This window comes from Vidua chalybeata, chromosome 23 (genome assembly GCF_026979565.1).
Source record: "Vidua chalybeata isolate OUT-0048 chromosome 23, bVidCha1 merged haplotype, whole genome shotgun sequence".
NCBI classification, from domain to species: Eukaryota; Metazoa; Chordata; class Aves; order Passeriformes; family Viduidae; genus Vidua; species Vidua chalybeata.
The window spans coordinates 3,646,798-3,661,804 of record NC_071552.1 but is presented as its reverse complement, the minus strand read 5'-3'; the positions used below and the strand labels follow the sequence as shown (position 1 = coordinate 3,661,804).

At 52.2% G+C, this 15,007-nt stretch overlaps 2 protein-coding genes across 5 annotated transcripts in view; one reads left to right on the top strand and one right to left on the bottom strand.

The window, feature by feature from the left end:
* The first annotated feature begins 325 nt into the window (after positions 1–325).
* SCN3B (sodium voltage-gated channel beta subunit 3) lies at positions 326–8,723 on the top strand. Of its 2 annotated transcripts, XR_008434652.1 has the most exons (7): positions 326–832; positions 2,251–2,414; positions 3,693–3,918; positions 4,800–4,938; positions 5,943–6,039; positions 6,457–7,259; positions 8,303–8,723. XR_008434652.1 is itself a non-coding variant. In XM_053963281.1 (6 exons), exons 1-5 carry the CDS (start codon positions 778–780, stop codon positions 6,004–6,006), a joined length of 648 nt encoding a protein of 215 aa, XP_053819256.1. In that variant the 5' UTR covers positions 326–777; the 3' UTR covers positions 6,007–6,039; positions 6,457–8,723. The 2 variants fall into 2 exon arrangements, 1 of the variants encoding a protein (XP_053819256.1); XM_053963281.1 differs by having other exon boundaries at positions 6,457–8,723.
* A 1-nt stretch (position 8,724) lies between these two features.
* Positions 8,725–15,007, bottom strand: part of LOC128799145 (protein Aster-B) — a 50,593-nt gene continuing 44,310 nt past the window's right edge. For 2 of the 3 annotated variants that reach the window (XM_053963277.1, XM_053963279.1), the window contains one exon: positions 8,725–14,803. In XM_053963277.1, the coding sequence (XP_053819252.1) occupies positions 14,714–14,803 (90 nt within the window). In that variant the 3' untranslated portion in view covers positions 8,725–14,713. The remainder of the gene's footprint in view (positions 14,804–15,007) is intronic. The other variant, XM_053963278.1, reaches the window with a different exon arrangement.

Here is a 15,007-nt window from a genome sequence, read left to right as displayed (position 1 = left end):
GCAGTGACAGGGCATCTGGGGAGGTCGTGGCTGCCCTGGACATTCTCAAAGGTTGGATGTGGCTTGGTGGGAGTTGTCCCCACACATGGCAGGGGGTGGGACTGGCTGAGATTTAAGGTCCATTCCAACGCCTTAACACTCCGCGATTATGTGATATCCTCTGTGTGATGTCTCCAGCCAGGCTGGGCGCTGCCCGCGGGACCACCGGAGCCCCAGGCTGCTTGCGCTGAGCCGGGAGGAGCCCGGCGCGGCCGGGGCCGGGGGAGGCGGCCGCGCATGTGCCGGCCGTGCCCCCCGCCCGGGCTCCTCCAGCATCCTCGGCATCCTCCTCGGCATCCTCCCCTCCGAGCGCTGCGCCCCGCAGCCCGCGCAACCAAAGCGCCGCGGCCGCGCCCCGCGGAGCCGCTCCCGGCGCGGGGCACCTGCTGCTGCTGCTGCTGCTGCTGCTGCTGCTCCACCGCTGCTGCTGCTCCACCGCTGCTGATCCACCGCTGCTGATCCAGCGCTGCTGATCCAGCGCTGCTCCCGCTCCGCTCCGCCCGCGCCCTGCGCAGCGCCGGCCGCGCCCGCGGAGCCGCGGAGCTGTCCGGGCTCGGGCTCCGTGCGGGCTCCGGGCTCGGGCTCTGTCCGTGGTGCTGCCGCCCCCGCGGCCGAGCGCAGCCCCCGGACCGCGCCCGCCCGGCCGCTCCCCGCCCGGCATCCTGTTGCGCCGGGAGCGCGGCGAGCGGGGGAAGAGCATCCTGCCGAGGAGCCTGAGCGCCGGCCCGCCTCGGAACAATGGCTGCGCTGCCGCGGCTGCTCTGCGCGGCCGCGCTCGCCCTGCTGCTCTGGGGTAGGTGCTGCCATTCCCTCTCCCACCCGGCGCCGCTGGGGCTTGCCGCTGGCAGGGCGCTGCTGGAAAGAAGGGAGGATGCTCCCCTCGCGCCTGCCCTCCGAGTGGGGCTTTTGTTGTCGGGAGACGGGAATTACGCTCGTGCGGAGTTGGTGTGGCTGTGAGGGAGTGAAAACACCTCAGCGCCGAGCACAAAGCATGTGCCCGTCCCTTACTGTTTGCTGTTGGTCTGGGGTTTGCAGTGTAATTTGACATCGAGCTGCCTCGGGGAGGGTGTGCAGCCCATTAAGAGGTGTTTTAGTGCCGGTTTCCCGTGCAGTCTGTGTAAACTGGAGTTAATCAATCGATTGCAGCTGCAGTTTGATTCCAGCCACGAGAAGAGGTTGGGTGGTTTTGCCACATTCAATGTGCATGTGCCTTCAGCCCTGTCTGTGTGTACAGATCTCGTTTCTCAGAGTAAAGCAGGATCCAGGAGCTTTCTCTTATTCCTCCCTGGAAGCTGCTGCTGTCTGTGGAGCTGGTTGTACGGGAGAATTGGAACCAGGCTGCTTCCAGGAATAGTCCCAGGATAATATGTTGCTTGAGAGAGTGGGTTAATGGTGCCTCAGAGGCTGGGGAGGAGGGAGCAGCCAGCAAAGTCAGCGTCTGGGCTCTGGAGACAGCCTTGGACAGACAGAGCCCGGGATTGTTCAGCCCAGGGGACAAATGTCAGCAGGGATTTGGTCGGAGATGTGGTGCTGAAACGATCCCTTTCTGCTCCAGCGTGTGGCTTCACATGCAACGATTTCTGCCCTCTTTGCAAGAGCAGTATTTGAGAGTTGCCAACCTTAGCACAGCTCTGATTGGAAGCGTTTTGAGCAGGAATGTCTGGGAAATCAATAACTCCTCCTGCTGCCAAATTCACTCCTGTCCAAGCCCCTTGGTTCCCAGTAGTGCCCATGGAGCCCAGGGACAGGAAGGGTGCTGGACCCTCCCAGTTTTGCTGAATTAAAGCATCCAGACCTTCCAACTTGGCACAATGAGCGAGCTGTTCCTCCACTCTGGAATTCTGGGCTTCCCCTCATCCCAGACTGTAATTGCTGCTCTAACAGGAGCATGCCCAGCACGCATGGGAGGCAATGAACAATGCCTTTAAAGTGGCATTAATTACCAGGGAAAGATGAAAGTTGTGGCAGAGCAGATGCTGGAGAGGTGAATCTGTGTGAAGTGATCACCCTCTGTTAATTATTATGAATTATTAATATCTCAGGAGAAGGAAGCTTGGTAAAATTTGACATTTGAAACTTAATCTGTTATCAGACAGTGCTAGTAGTAAATCAAGCCATTTTCCATTAGGGACATTAATGCCAAGATGTGAATAACTGATGCTTCTCTAATTCTGTCTTAACGCTTCTTTCTCTGCTGCTCCTCTCCCCCAGCGGGATTTTGTTCCTCCGTGTGTGTGGAAGTCCCATCTGAGACAGAGGCTGTCCAAGGGACGGACATGAAGCTGCTCTGCATCTCCTGCATGAAGAGGGAAGAGGTGACGGCCAGCACGGTGGTGGAATGGTTCTACAGGCCCAACGGGGGAAAGGATGAGCCTGTATGTATGACTGGGATCTGAGTCCTTTCTGTTTCTTTCCTTGCTTATCCCATTTGCACACCTGGGCACAGCACAAACTGCTGGCAGGAAAAGCTGGAATCAGTTGTTGAATTCAAACATTTGGATTGTAGATTAATCAATGCCAATTTCCAGTCCCATTCCCTCAATACCTCCAGCCCAGTATCTGAGGATGTCAAATATGACTGACACTTGGTACCCTTGTCTGAATCAGTTCTGAATCCCAAACCTGTTCTTTTGGAGGTGAAATTGGCCTCCAATAAATCTGCAGGTCAGGATTTACTTCTTTTTGCCTCAGAGAAAGCAGTGTTATCCCCGCTGTGGGAGATCTCTGGGAGCTGCTTTGGATCCCTGTCAGGAAAAGGTAAAATTGATTTTCAGAGTGAATCAAAATGGAAATTGGACAGATGAGGAGCAGCTGGAATTCAAGAGAGAATGGTGAAATGGAGAACTAGATGAAGGCTGAGTGCACATTTCTTTCTAGCTATTTTATCTGAGTCTGAAGCATTAAATCAATGCTATGATTGAGCAGGGCCACGCAGGATGACAAATATTCTCCTTCTGTCTGAGAACTAAAGGGACCAGGCTAAGGAATGAGAGGGGAATTCACTTCCAGTGGCCCAGGGCATCCATTTGCCAGTGGCAACCCAAAGAACACCAACCAAAGTGAGCTGGGACGGGCAGGGTCATGATGGGGACTGTGGTCAGCCAGAATGTCACACTGTCATATTTGCCCTGCAGCACTTCCATCTCAGCTGAATACCCCAGGGCTTCCCAAAAAGGGCTGTTGGTCTTCCCGGTGGATATTCTGTGATTCTTTCCTCAGGTGATCTCACATGCACTGACTGACAGGCACATTGCTAGGCATGAAGAATCCCAGTTTTCTGTTCCATTGCTGATTTTTTTGTGTCCACGTGCATCTGTGTTTTGCTGTGCCTTAGTTTTTCTCCCTCTCTGGTGGAGATACTGGATGCCTGATCACTCATTTTCCTGTCTTTTGTAAAGTCACCTGATACTTTGAGGCAAGGGATGATGGAACATGAATAGCTGCTGTTACCAAGGGAGCTCAGAACATCCCTGAGTGTAGCTGGAGGGGGGTGCTGCCCCTGGCTCGTGCCGTGGTGCTGTCCGAGGCAGAGATTAACCAGCACATCCCTTTCTATTTCCTCACAGATCTATCTATCTATCTATCTATCTATCTATCTATCTATCTATCTTCCTCACAGATCTATATATCTATTTCTATTTATTTCCTCACAGATCTACGAGTACAGGAAAACAAACCATGAATTCCCAAGCCGCTTCAGCGGGCGGATACAGTGGAACGGGAGCAAAGACATGCAGGACGTGTCCATCACCGTGCTGAACGTGACCCTGAACGATTCGGGCATCTACACCTGCAACATCACCCGCGAGTTCGAGTTCGAGATCCACCGGCCCCTCTTCCAGAGCTCCAGGGTGATCCACCTCACCGTGGTGGAGGAGGGTAGGAGGGCGTTTTGTGCTGTCACTGGCCGTGGGTGTTGTCACCCGGGGATGGAGTTTGTCACTGCGACCCAGGAGAGGGCTCTGAGTTTGGCAGTGACAGACGCGGCTCAGGAGGAAAAACCTGTGGCTTGTTTTGATGGCAGGAGGCTCTTTCTGGGCACGGCCTGGTTGTGTGTGAGTGTGGGAAGGCCCGGTGAGCCGGGCACAGCTGGGTACAGCTGGGCAGAGGTTTCCAGCTCCTCCCGTGGTGGCTCTGGATGTTACAGCAATGCCTTTCCCAGGGAGCCACAGCGCTTCCTTGCTGCCGCCCCCTCCCTCCTGGAACGACGACTCATTCTCCATTTTGATACCCGTCTCCTGCTTCTCCTCCTTCCCTTCGTGGTGCTCCTGAGTCCTTCTGTTCTGTTCTTGGTGTTGCTGGGTTCAGTGCTGCAATCCTGGCAAGTTCCAGACAGTACAGGGGATTCTGCTGCTCTCTCCAGAGCGGGCCGGGAGCTTTCAGCCCTTTTGTCTGCCCTTTCCCCTCCCTCTCCCCCACGAGCACCTCGGGGTTTTGATCCTTCACAAAGCACTGGCGGCACAACAGAGCCGAGTAACACCAGCGAGTGGGACACGGGGAGGAAACAGAGCGTGAGGATGAGATAGGCGAGCAATCGTGAGCATGTGGGGGTGGCACAGGCTGCGAGGCACAGACAGGGCTGTGCGTGTTGGATCCCTCTGGGATCCCTGCCTGTTGCAGGTCCCTCTCTTTTGCTCCCTCACAGCCTAAAGGCACCTGGAGATTCTGGCAGGGGGGTGGTTAGGAAGGATGACACAAGGGTGGAAAGAGTCCATGGAGCTGCATGGAAATGATCAGGGGTTATTTCATTTTATTCGCAGCTGGAGAAGACTTCACCTCTGTCATCTCAGAAATTATGATGTATATTCTGCTGGTCTTCCTCACGCTGTGGCTGCTGATTGAGATGATCTATTGCTACAGGAAGGTCTCCAAGGCAGAGGAAGCTGCCCAGGAAAACGCGTAAGTGTGGAACCCCTGGAGGTGAGATCTGCTCACGTGTCCCAGAGCTCTCCAATGTGTATAGACCCATGTTAGTACAGGATAATCAGGTCTAAAACTGGTGTTTCTTTCTTCCTGATGATTGAATAAATCATGTAATACTAATTCCTTCTGCCTCACCTCACATACTGTAGAACCCCAAGGAACTGGTTCTGTACCAGCAGCAGCCTGTGCCTGTAGGGTGTCCACAACATGGGACATACCCTGTGTAGCTGGCCAGAAATCCTCAATAAGGTTGAAAAAGTGAGTAGTGATTAAAACACGCTGGAAGACTGCAGGAAGACTGAACTTTGCGATGGCATGGGCTGGTTGGTGTTTCACACAGAATCACAGAATAATGAGGTTGGAAGAGACCTCTAAGATCGTCAAGTCCAACCCGTGCCCTGACACCTCAGCTAGGCTGTAGCACCAAGTGCCACGTCCAGTCTTTTTTTAAACACATCCAGAGATGGTGATTCAACACCTCCCTGGGAAGACAATTCCAGTGCTTTATTATTCTTCCGGTGAATTTTTTTTTTCCTAATATCCAACCTGTACCTTCCCTGACGTAGCCTGAGGCTGTGTCCTCTTGTTCTGCCAGTTTGCTCTGTCCAAAGTCCTTGCAGTGTTTAGGAGCACCAAGAGTGCTTGCACCACACACCGGGTAGGGAGTGAACGGTATTCCAGGTTTGGACCATGTGGAGATGCTCTCCTGGAAGGTCTGGTTTCATCCTGCCCCATTCCCATCTTTCCACACACTTGGCTCGGATCAGAGCACTTTTTGTCCATGGGAAGGCTGGGCTGGCTCTGTAGGATTTTGGAGCAGGGAAGACTCAGTGTTTGCTCCTGCCTATGCCAAGGAGTTTCCCTCTGTGAGCATCTACAGGTGACGTTTGTTACCTCAGAGATGCTTCCAGGCATTCAGCAAAGGTGAGTTCACCCAAACTGGGCTTTACACTGTGTGCTTTCCTCCCCTCCAACTACAGGACAGACTATCTTGCAATTCCATCGGAAAACAAGGAGAACTGTGCTGTGCCTGTGGAGGAGTAGCAGAGAGGAGGCAGCGGAGTGAACGGCACCAAGGTGGGTCATGAAGAAGTGGTCACTCCTCGTGTCTGTCCACCCCTCAGCTTCCTTGTGCTGGGGCTGGAGACTCCTGGAGCGTGGCTGTGCTCCTCTGGAGCTTCCCCAGCAACCTTAGAAGCCATACAGGTGTCTTTAGGTGTGGGGTGTACTGGTATTGTTTGAACCCCCAAACCAACACGGTGTATTTATGCCTCCTTTACCTATTGCTGTGGAATTGGGAATCTTCACTCCCCTGCACAAGAGCAGCTGTGCCCGTGCCATGAGGACTGTAAGGGCTCTATCTCCAGAGGAAACACGTTCTAGGAAGGAGTTTGTGAGATCTTTTAATCTCAGTTCACCTCCCGTCAGTTCCCGTGCTAACTCTGCTGCCATCCTCACTCCTGTGAGCTCCAAGAGGAATTGTCTCCCTTGCAGGGGCTCTGAAGACAGAAGGACCACGCCACGCCAGCCAGCTTTGAGGGGGAGCTCTGCGCCGTCGGGAGGAACACGGGGAAGTGTAAATTCTCTTCCACTGGCCTTGGACTCTGTACAGCCTTGACTTTGGTCCTGTGACCCCACCTGAGCTGCCAGCCCGGTGCTGAAGGACTCCTCTGTTGGAAGCATGCTGAGCAAACGGCACAGGGGTGTGGGCAGCACAGCTCCTTCCCGAATTTCAGTTCCACCATCACCTCAATGGCTTTGTAAATGTTTCCTGTCACTTTTTAGCTGCTCTCACCACCACCTTTATTTGCTAAATATGCTACTTCTCCACTGCAGAGGTTAAGGGTATGTATGGCACGTTGCTCTGAGCTGCAGGACTGTGAACAAGGATCTCTTAGGGGGTTATTCCACCACGTACTGTGGCCCAAGTGGTTTTCTTGGTGTTAAAACAGGAAGAATTTATTTAATTAATGAAATCACTCTGAATTTTAGGCTGTCCATGCACAAGCAGAGTAGGGTGAGGACTGTAATGCACTAAAATTAGATATGTATAGTAGGAAGGACAGGTCCCTGTGCCATGGTCACACTTTCTTCTGGAGGGAATTGAGAATACAGATCCTGAAGTATTCCTGCTTTGGGAAGCAGGATGATGTAAGTATAAGAATCCCCTGTATCCCTCTCATTTATCAAGTGTCAAACCCCTCATCCCCTTCCACCTGCCTGGCACAGCAGCTTTGCTCCTGGAGTACACAGTGGAGGAGGAACCTGCAAGGAAGCTGGCAAGGCAGCAGGACAAGGTAGGGATCTACCTTTTCCTGGGAAACCCCAAAAAGGAAGGCAGCCTCATGCTGGTAGGCAGGAGAAATAAATAGGATGCAAAGCCCTCACAGCTTAGTAAAATGGTTGTAGCTTTGTAACTGTGATGGTTCTCTGGTGCTGTAGCAGCACCATCTAGAGGGATAGACAGAAACCACCCACTTTTTCCAGTTAATCCTAATTCTCTCTTGAGGTAATTAATCACCAGTATAAATAGTCTGGATTCATCCTAAATGATCTTCTGGTGCCAAGGAATCACCCTGGAAATTCCATCTTTCCTATGCAAACATACCTTTTCTGATGGTTAAGCAGAATAAAAATTGTTTTCTGCCCTAGTGCAGATCACTTGAGCTCAACAGCTGGGATTGGAAGGGGGGAAAGGCAGAACCATTGGCCAGGGTGGAATTGTGCTGTAAAACCAGCTGGGGAAGGGTTGGGTTTGCTGCATGGCAGAGTTGTGACATCCCTGCTGCAATGGAGCCTGTGCTGCTTTGCCAGAGTTGACAAATTCTGCCCCACTTGTAAGTAGTTCCAAGGTGCTCGTGACTCCAGGCATGCTTCCCACCCACGGAATCCCCTCTGCTTTGTTCTGCTGCTTTTTATGTGTTCGCTAAAATCATGGAAATTACCCCAATTGTAAGTCAGGCTCAGGCCAGATTCCCAACTGGCACTTGTTCAAAACCCTTTTTTTAGAGCGGGTGTCAACTTTAGTAAACGACTCCAGTGCAGTCTTGGTAGTAGGACTGCTCCCAAACCCAGAGCCAAGCCTGGCAAGGGGAGCACGTTTTCCAGATGAATCTGGGCACCAGTTCCCAAAAACATGATGTCCAAAAGGGATTTCCAAACGAATATCCAAGCAGCTCCTCTTTGAATTCAGCTGGATGTCATCTTTTTCCCTATGCCAGTTTGCCTGGCAGAATCCTGAACTCAACAGAGGAGGGACTGGGTTGTAACTCTGGGGTTTCCAGCACTGCCCACAGCACTGAGCCCATGGTGAATTTTAGGACACCTCTCTCCCCTCCAGCTCTGCTCCTCAGTCCCTGTGAACCACAGACAACCCTCTGGTGTCATACTGTGAAACTGAAACAGGAGTGAACCCAAGAACTTCTTGAGAGCTACCTCAGGTGGTAAAGAAGGGCCGTCCCCTTGTCCTGCACCTCCCTGAATCCCACAGGCATCTTCTGGATGCTCTTTTTTTTTGGGATAAACCTTTCATTTTTCCAGTTCCTGCAGACAGAGGTGACCATTGCCACGTGGTGTTCCATGCAGGAGGAAACGGGGTGTAAAGTTCTGCTCAAGAATCTCGCAGGGAAAAAAGTATAATAATTTAAAAATTGGTGATTTTTCAAGACCTGGAAGAGATGGTCCTGGCAAAGACTCTGTGTGTTTGGAATGAGAGAGAAGACTCTGGAACAGGCAGGATAATAAAAAGAACAAAGAGCCACGCTGGTTGTTGGATAGATTTTTTAATTGATACCGTACTTCCATGGTACTAACTACTTACACGGAGTTTGGCTGCAGAGCCTGTACAATTCCTACATTCCAGCACGTACGTTCCAGTATCGTTTTGAACCGTGGGTTGGTTTTTTTTTTGTGTGGTTTTTTTTTTTTTTTTTGCGCACAGCGCAAAGTTTCTGACAGTCGGGACAACTCCTAAAACAAACCCACAATCCTTCCCCCACCCACCCCAGAGTCACCTCAGCCATCAGCCCCCTGCTTCCCGGGCTCTGGAGGGGATTCCAGCAGGGAAGCACGTGCCTCTGGTGGTTGTAGGACCCACTCCTGTGCCGGGCTGAGGAGAGCAGACCCTCGTTCATCATCACTTGTGCACAGGAATTGCAGGACCCGGGTGGGGACAACACACCCCAGGGTTTTAGCAGCTTTCTCCAGCCCTGGAGCAGGTGGTGGGAGATGAAATCCCACTGGAATGGTGATGCCCCAGAGGTGCCACGGCCACGCCAGGCTGCCCGTGGGAGGCTGTGATGCTGCCGCTGCTCTGCTGCTCTTCCCTCCCTCCGCGTCCAGCCCAGAGCCAGGTCGGTGCTTCCACCCCTGCTCTCCAAGGGCCATTTCCCAGGAGGTGGGAATGTGGAGACAGGGATGACGTGCATGGAGCAGGCTCCACCTCCCTGCTGGATGGAGCTGCTCTCCCACATCCTAATTCCACTGGGCAGCTCCAGGACCTGAGCTGCAACATCGGGGTTCATTCCCTACCTACTCTCGGGGTTGGGGTCAGGGAAGGTGGCCTTTAACGTTAGCAATGGAATTGGCCTAAATGAGTGAGGTAACAGAAACGGCCAGAGGAGGAACCTCCCCGAGCCATGTGCAAATATAATTCCTTCAGCAGAAGGAAGTCCTTTTCCCTACTGAAAAAAACAAAATAAAATAAAAACACATTCACTTGAAGAGCATACAGACTGCAGGAGGGGAAGGCAGGCAGGGACAGCACCAGGTCAGACCATCTATGACACAGGTAATGATTGTCCAGCAGCAGAGGTGGGAGGGGACAGGGAAAAGCCATAGCAAGCACTGCAAAACGTGTGGGAGAGGAGGAGGGCGTGGCACGCCACAGATCCATGCTAAGAGAAGCCCATGCTGTCTGCCTAGACCAGGGAATGGCCTTGAGCACAGTCACCCAAGACACGAGAGTATTTGGCCAGTGTGCACGTCCAGAAAAAGAGAGGTTTTATGGCACAGAGAGCCTCGTGCTGAAAAGACTGAAAAGCACAGAGATCAGAGCGTGTCCAGTGGGGAACAGGCTGGAAAATCAGCACAGGAACCACCCTGGCACAGGTGTTCTGTGAGCCACAGAGATCAGGCAGCACAGGAACCACCCTGGCACAGGTGTTCTGTGAGCCACTTCCCTCAGGGGCTTTGGTTCCAGAGTCTCTGTTCTGAGCTGTGTTTTAAGCAAGCCCTACCAGCTTTTTTGGTGGTGCTGAGACTGAAAAGACGAAGCCAGAGTCCAGGGGGCTGTGCCATGGACCAGTGGCAGCCTGGCAGAGATCCGTGGGGAGAGCCCCTCGGAGCTGAGCAGGCAGTGCAAAAAGCACTGATCTGTCAAGAGCTGGGGGTGGCAGCAGCTGCCAGGGCAGACAGGACAGAGCTGCCCCCCCGAGCCAGGCACTGCTGCTTTAAACAGTGATTTTAAGACTGATTTTCTGTGAAAGGTGGAACCAGACAGCTCCAGCTGTAAATCAGGAGTTTGTTGCTCTGCTCCTGGGGAGAGCAGCTGCTGCAGCACGCCAGAGCAGATCCAAAAGGTCTCAAGTACCCTGACCAAAAGTGTCTCCAGCCACTCTCTGGAAAAGAAACTTCTTGCATAAAGGTAAGAATAAGCTCCTATGTGACTACCAGGACAGTGCTGAGGAGCCAAGGAGGCTGAAGTGTCTGTCCTTATCTACACCCAGGTGAGCTGCTCAAGCTGTCTGACAAGGACATGGATTAACATTCCTAGAGGGGATCTCCCAGTGCATGCCCTGTTATCTCAGAGGCAGTTTTGTGCCTTCAGGGCTCCAAATCCAGCAAAGCCTTGTGCTTTGAAACCTTTCCTCTCCCAGCCCAGGGTCATACTGCACTAGAGACGTTTCCTGTGCCTAAGGTTTCTGTTTTTAAGATCAGAAGCATCCAAGCAGGGTCAGGTGTCAGCCAGCAGACAGGGACAGGTATAAACACAGCCTGTGTGTCACACAGGCAGCTCAGGGGACATCAAAGCCATGTGCCTCTCTTCTCTTCTCCCAAAGCACTCAGGGAGGCAGGAAGGGTTCACACAGACGTTAGTACGAGTTCATGGCACAGTTTTGTGACTGAAGAGAGCCTGGAGTGCAGAGCACCCAAAAAGCTCATTATCCTGTTAACCACAGCTAACTCCTCCCCACTGCAAGTGCCTCTCTAGCTCTGTTTCCCCCTGTTTACCATCTGGAGTGTGCAGGGCCAGCAGTGCCCCTGCCTTGGGCAGCTCACCACCTGCAATAACCTGGTTTTTGGTCCTTCAGAGACTTCACAGGCAGGTGCTGCTGTGGAAAGCTCTGGTCTCTGCTCAGGGAATGCCTGCTTGCACAGCAGTTATCCAGAACTCAAATCCTCTCATCCCAGCTGCCAGAACTCTAAGATAAGCTAAGCTAAGGTGTGTATTCATCAGGGGTGAGGTTGTGCCAAGGTAAGATCAGTGAGGATGTCACAAACTGGTGGATCAGAGCCTCCTGCTCCCCCTTCTCCCTCCTCCCAATAGGAAGCATCTTCCTTGGCAGGAATTAGGCTACAAGCTGTTGGCATTACTTTTGCATGCTTGGCTGGAGAAATGCCTTTTAAAAAAATAAAAATAATTTTAAAAATTCCTGGTTTTGTGGTTATTGAGATCCTGCAAATCAAACCCCTGCAGATGTGCAGGTGGAAGGGTCAGACTGGGAGGGGAAATGCACCTGTGGAAATAATCTGGTGAGTGAGCAAGGGGAGAAGCAAAACCCTGCTGGTGGAAGCCAGGCTTGGCTGTGAGTGCTGTTCCCTCTGTAACATTATTCAGGCCTCTCATTCCTAGAAAGTGTTACTGATCCCTCCAGGAAGTGTAATCCAAAATTGTCTCTGGCTCCAGAAGGAATTAACCTGTCAGCTGGGACTGTTCAGGGGCAGCTGGTTCCTATCCCAGCTCTCCAGAGGAAGTGAAAACCCTCCAAGGTTTTCTTTTAACCCTCCAGGGTTTTCTTTAAACCCTTAGTGCCTTAAGACCTTGCTTTTCCCCTTTTTATTACTACTGTGAGAGATTAAGAGGCAAAACAAGATTGTGAATCCCATCCAACTCCAAGCCAGACTGGCTGCCAAGTGGGAAAAAGAAATAACTAGGAAAAAAAAAAAAAAAAAAAAACAAAAACCAAAGGCCTCAAAGAGAAACCTCCCTCAGTGTGAAGGACACTGCAGCACCAGGTTCTGCCCTTGTGCTCCTCCTGAGGGATTTCACATTGCTGAGTGCCAGGATATGTGTCAAACAGGTTAAAACCCCACCTTAATGTGCAGGTAGGACAAATTTCAGTGTTGAGATTGCTGCAGCTGCCTGGCCTCACACTGATTTAACAGAGCTTGGGCAGTTCTGTCTCTGGGGCCCAGCCTGAGGGAACATCCCGAGGCTGCAGCTGGAAATCTGCACAGGAGAAAGGATTCAGGGTGAGAAAAAGGGTTCCTTGCCTCCCTAGCAGAGAGAATGTGAGCAGCAAACACTGATCAGCAGCATTGATCTGTGACCCTCTCTGATTTCTCAGTCTCCAGGTGGAGGAGACCCCACATCCCAGGCTCCTCTTTCCTGGCAGGGTGGATCCCAGGGTTTCCTCTGGGTCGTCCTGCTTGGTGCTTGAAATTAAATTCTAGAAGAGGGAAATTCCAGCAGCAGGGGAATTCTATGTGCTTAGTAATTGTGGGAGTAACTAAGAGGGGAAAGGGGACTCTGGGACAGTCTGGCAAGTCACAGTGGGGGAAATGAGCCCCAGGAAGGCCTTCCCAGGCCCTAGCACCTCAATTTCATGGTACAGCAGCTATTCCAGCAGCCTCCGTGGAAGAAAGTCAGGGAGCAGTACAGTAGTCAGCAGCATTAAATTAAATAAATAGTCATAAATAGCCTTTACTCTCTGGTTTTCCCCAACTGGACTTTGCTTTCACAGTCTGAAATGTCCTTTTGATAGCCTGGCTCCATCCATGCTCCTGCACATGTGAGGCATGTGGAGAAATCAGCAAGTTATTCCTGCATCCATTGCCTTTCCCTGGTTGGAAAGTGGGAGCTTAGAGGGTTCTCCTCAGGCTGCACTGAGGATATTCTGTGCTACAGAATGGTGTGAGACCAATTATTCATCCTGGAGGAGCTACAGCTGCACCATTTCCAAACTGGGAATGTGCAGCTGCCTCCCTCCTGCCAGTCAGAAGGTGGGAAAATCCCAGTGTTGGACAAGGTGGGACTCACATTCCCCTAACCTACCTGGCTGGGGAAGAGGCCAAAGCCTTATTAAACACTTCAAGAAGCAGCCTGCTTCCCCACTCCAGTGCCCGTGGAGTTTGTGCATTGCACAGCACAAGCTGCCCCTCTTCCCCATCTGGCTGCTAATGGAGTCTGGAATTATCCCCCAGAACAACTGAAAATGCACACTGGCTTTTTTTTAGTGCAGCTCTACCACCTGGCTGCCTCCCAGGGCTGCACTAGCCAGCTGATGGAGACACCCCTCAGGTGCCTCAGCCAGCTCTGCCCAGCCACCCTTGGAGGGGCCCTTTTTCCTTTCCTCCCTGTGACCCTTCCTGACCTCTCCTGGATTTTTGGAAGCCTTTTTGTTCCACAGATGCAGTCATGTAAATATCCACAGTGATGGCTGTTGCTGCATAGATACAATTATGCAAATTTATCCCAGGCAAGGACAGGAAGCTGTTGCTTTTCCCCCTGTTTCCCCCCAGATTTTACAAGACAAGGGCTGGGTGAACAAACAGGAGAGCGATTTGCTGAGCTGGGTAGTGGGAGTGCTTGCAAATCAATATTAATTTTGGTTTTCTGTTTAAATTTGGGTCCTCCCACCGTGGTGATTCCAGCACCGATGCAGACCTGCAGCACAGGGGTGGCTCAGCAGCAGGGGCCCAAGCACAGAGAAAGCAGAGAACAGGTAAAGGGGACACTGTCACAGGTGTGGCTCTCCCCTCCCCACTCACCTGGGAGGCAGACACTGCCCTGGCTCTCACTGCAGCATGCAGGGCAGGAGGCAGCCCACGGGGCTTTGTGGAAGGGATGCAGCTCGGTCACCTCTGTCACCTCTGTCACAGGTCACCTCTGTGCTTTGCTCTCTGAGCCAGCCTGGCCGCCCTGACAGCAAACTCCTGCTCCCAGGAGGGGCCAGCCAGGGGGATCTGCCCTCCACAGAGCCACAGCAGCTCCCCCTCCTCTCCAAAGCAGTTTTGCAAGGGATTGACTGCGATTGCCAAACCTCTGTGCCCCGAAGGCAGCACGGTGAGGGAGGTGACAGTGTCCCCTTTGGGAGATCAGTAGAGTGAAGCAGGGACCTCCATGCAGGGAGGGGATGGGGACGGGCAGGGGGGGCACTCACGCTGATGCTTCCCTTTGAGACAACAGGAACAGACCAGACAGACAGACAGACAGGAATATTACAGAGGAGCAGTGCACGAGCCCAGGGAGCAGAGCTGGGCACGGCCCTGAGCACACCTCAGTGCTGGGAGAGCACAGCCCTCCCACACACACACCCCCCCCACACTCCCAGAGACCCTCCAGTTCAGCCAGTGTTGGAGGTCACTCCTTCCCCTCTTTAGGCTTTTTTTCTTTTTTTTTTTTTTCTCTTAAAATCTGTATATAATATATATATTTATATCTGTATATATATATATATTTATATATATATTTATATATCCTATTTACACATATTGCACACCGTCCTCTGGCCTCCTGCATTCCTGCCTGTTAATGGAAACGTTTCCTTTTCTCCTCTGGATCTGACCCGAAGTCCCGGGACCCGATGCCATTCTGGAGATTTATTAGAGAATCCTTCATCTGCAAGACAAGAGATTTCTCCACTGTGCTGCTACCCTAGAGGAGAAAACTTGGGGATTTCCTTTTTCCTTGCATAAATACATAACTGTATATTGATACCATAATTGTGGTTTTGGGCGTGGGGAGTCAGGGCTGGGATGCAGAAATGGGGACTGGGAATGTGGGGCAGGAGAAGGGGTGAGCAGAGTACAGGGTAAGAACAAA

Excerpts from the sequence above, each read along its gene's own strand:
- SCN3B (XM_053963281.1), top strand. The coding sequence starts at position 778 with ATGGCTGCGCTGCCGCGGCTGCTCTGCGCGGCCGCGCTCGCCCTGCTG. Across the intron at positions 3,919-4,799 it reads CCTCACCGTGGTGGAGGAGG|CTGGAGAAGACTTCACCTCT; the intron begins GTAGGAGGGCGT and ends TTTTATTCGCAG. Across the intron at positions 4,939-5,942 it reads GAAGCTGCCCAGGAAAACGC|GACAGACTATCTTGCAATTC; the intron begins GTAAGTGTGGAA and ends CTCCAACTACAG.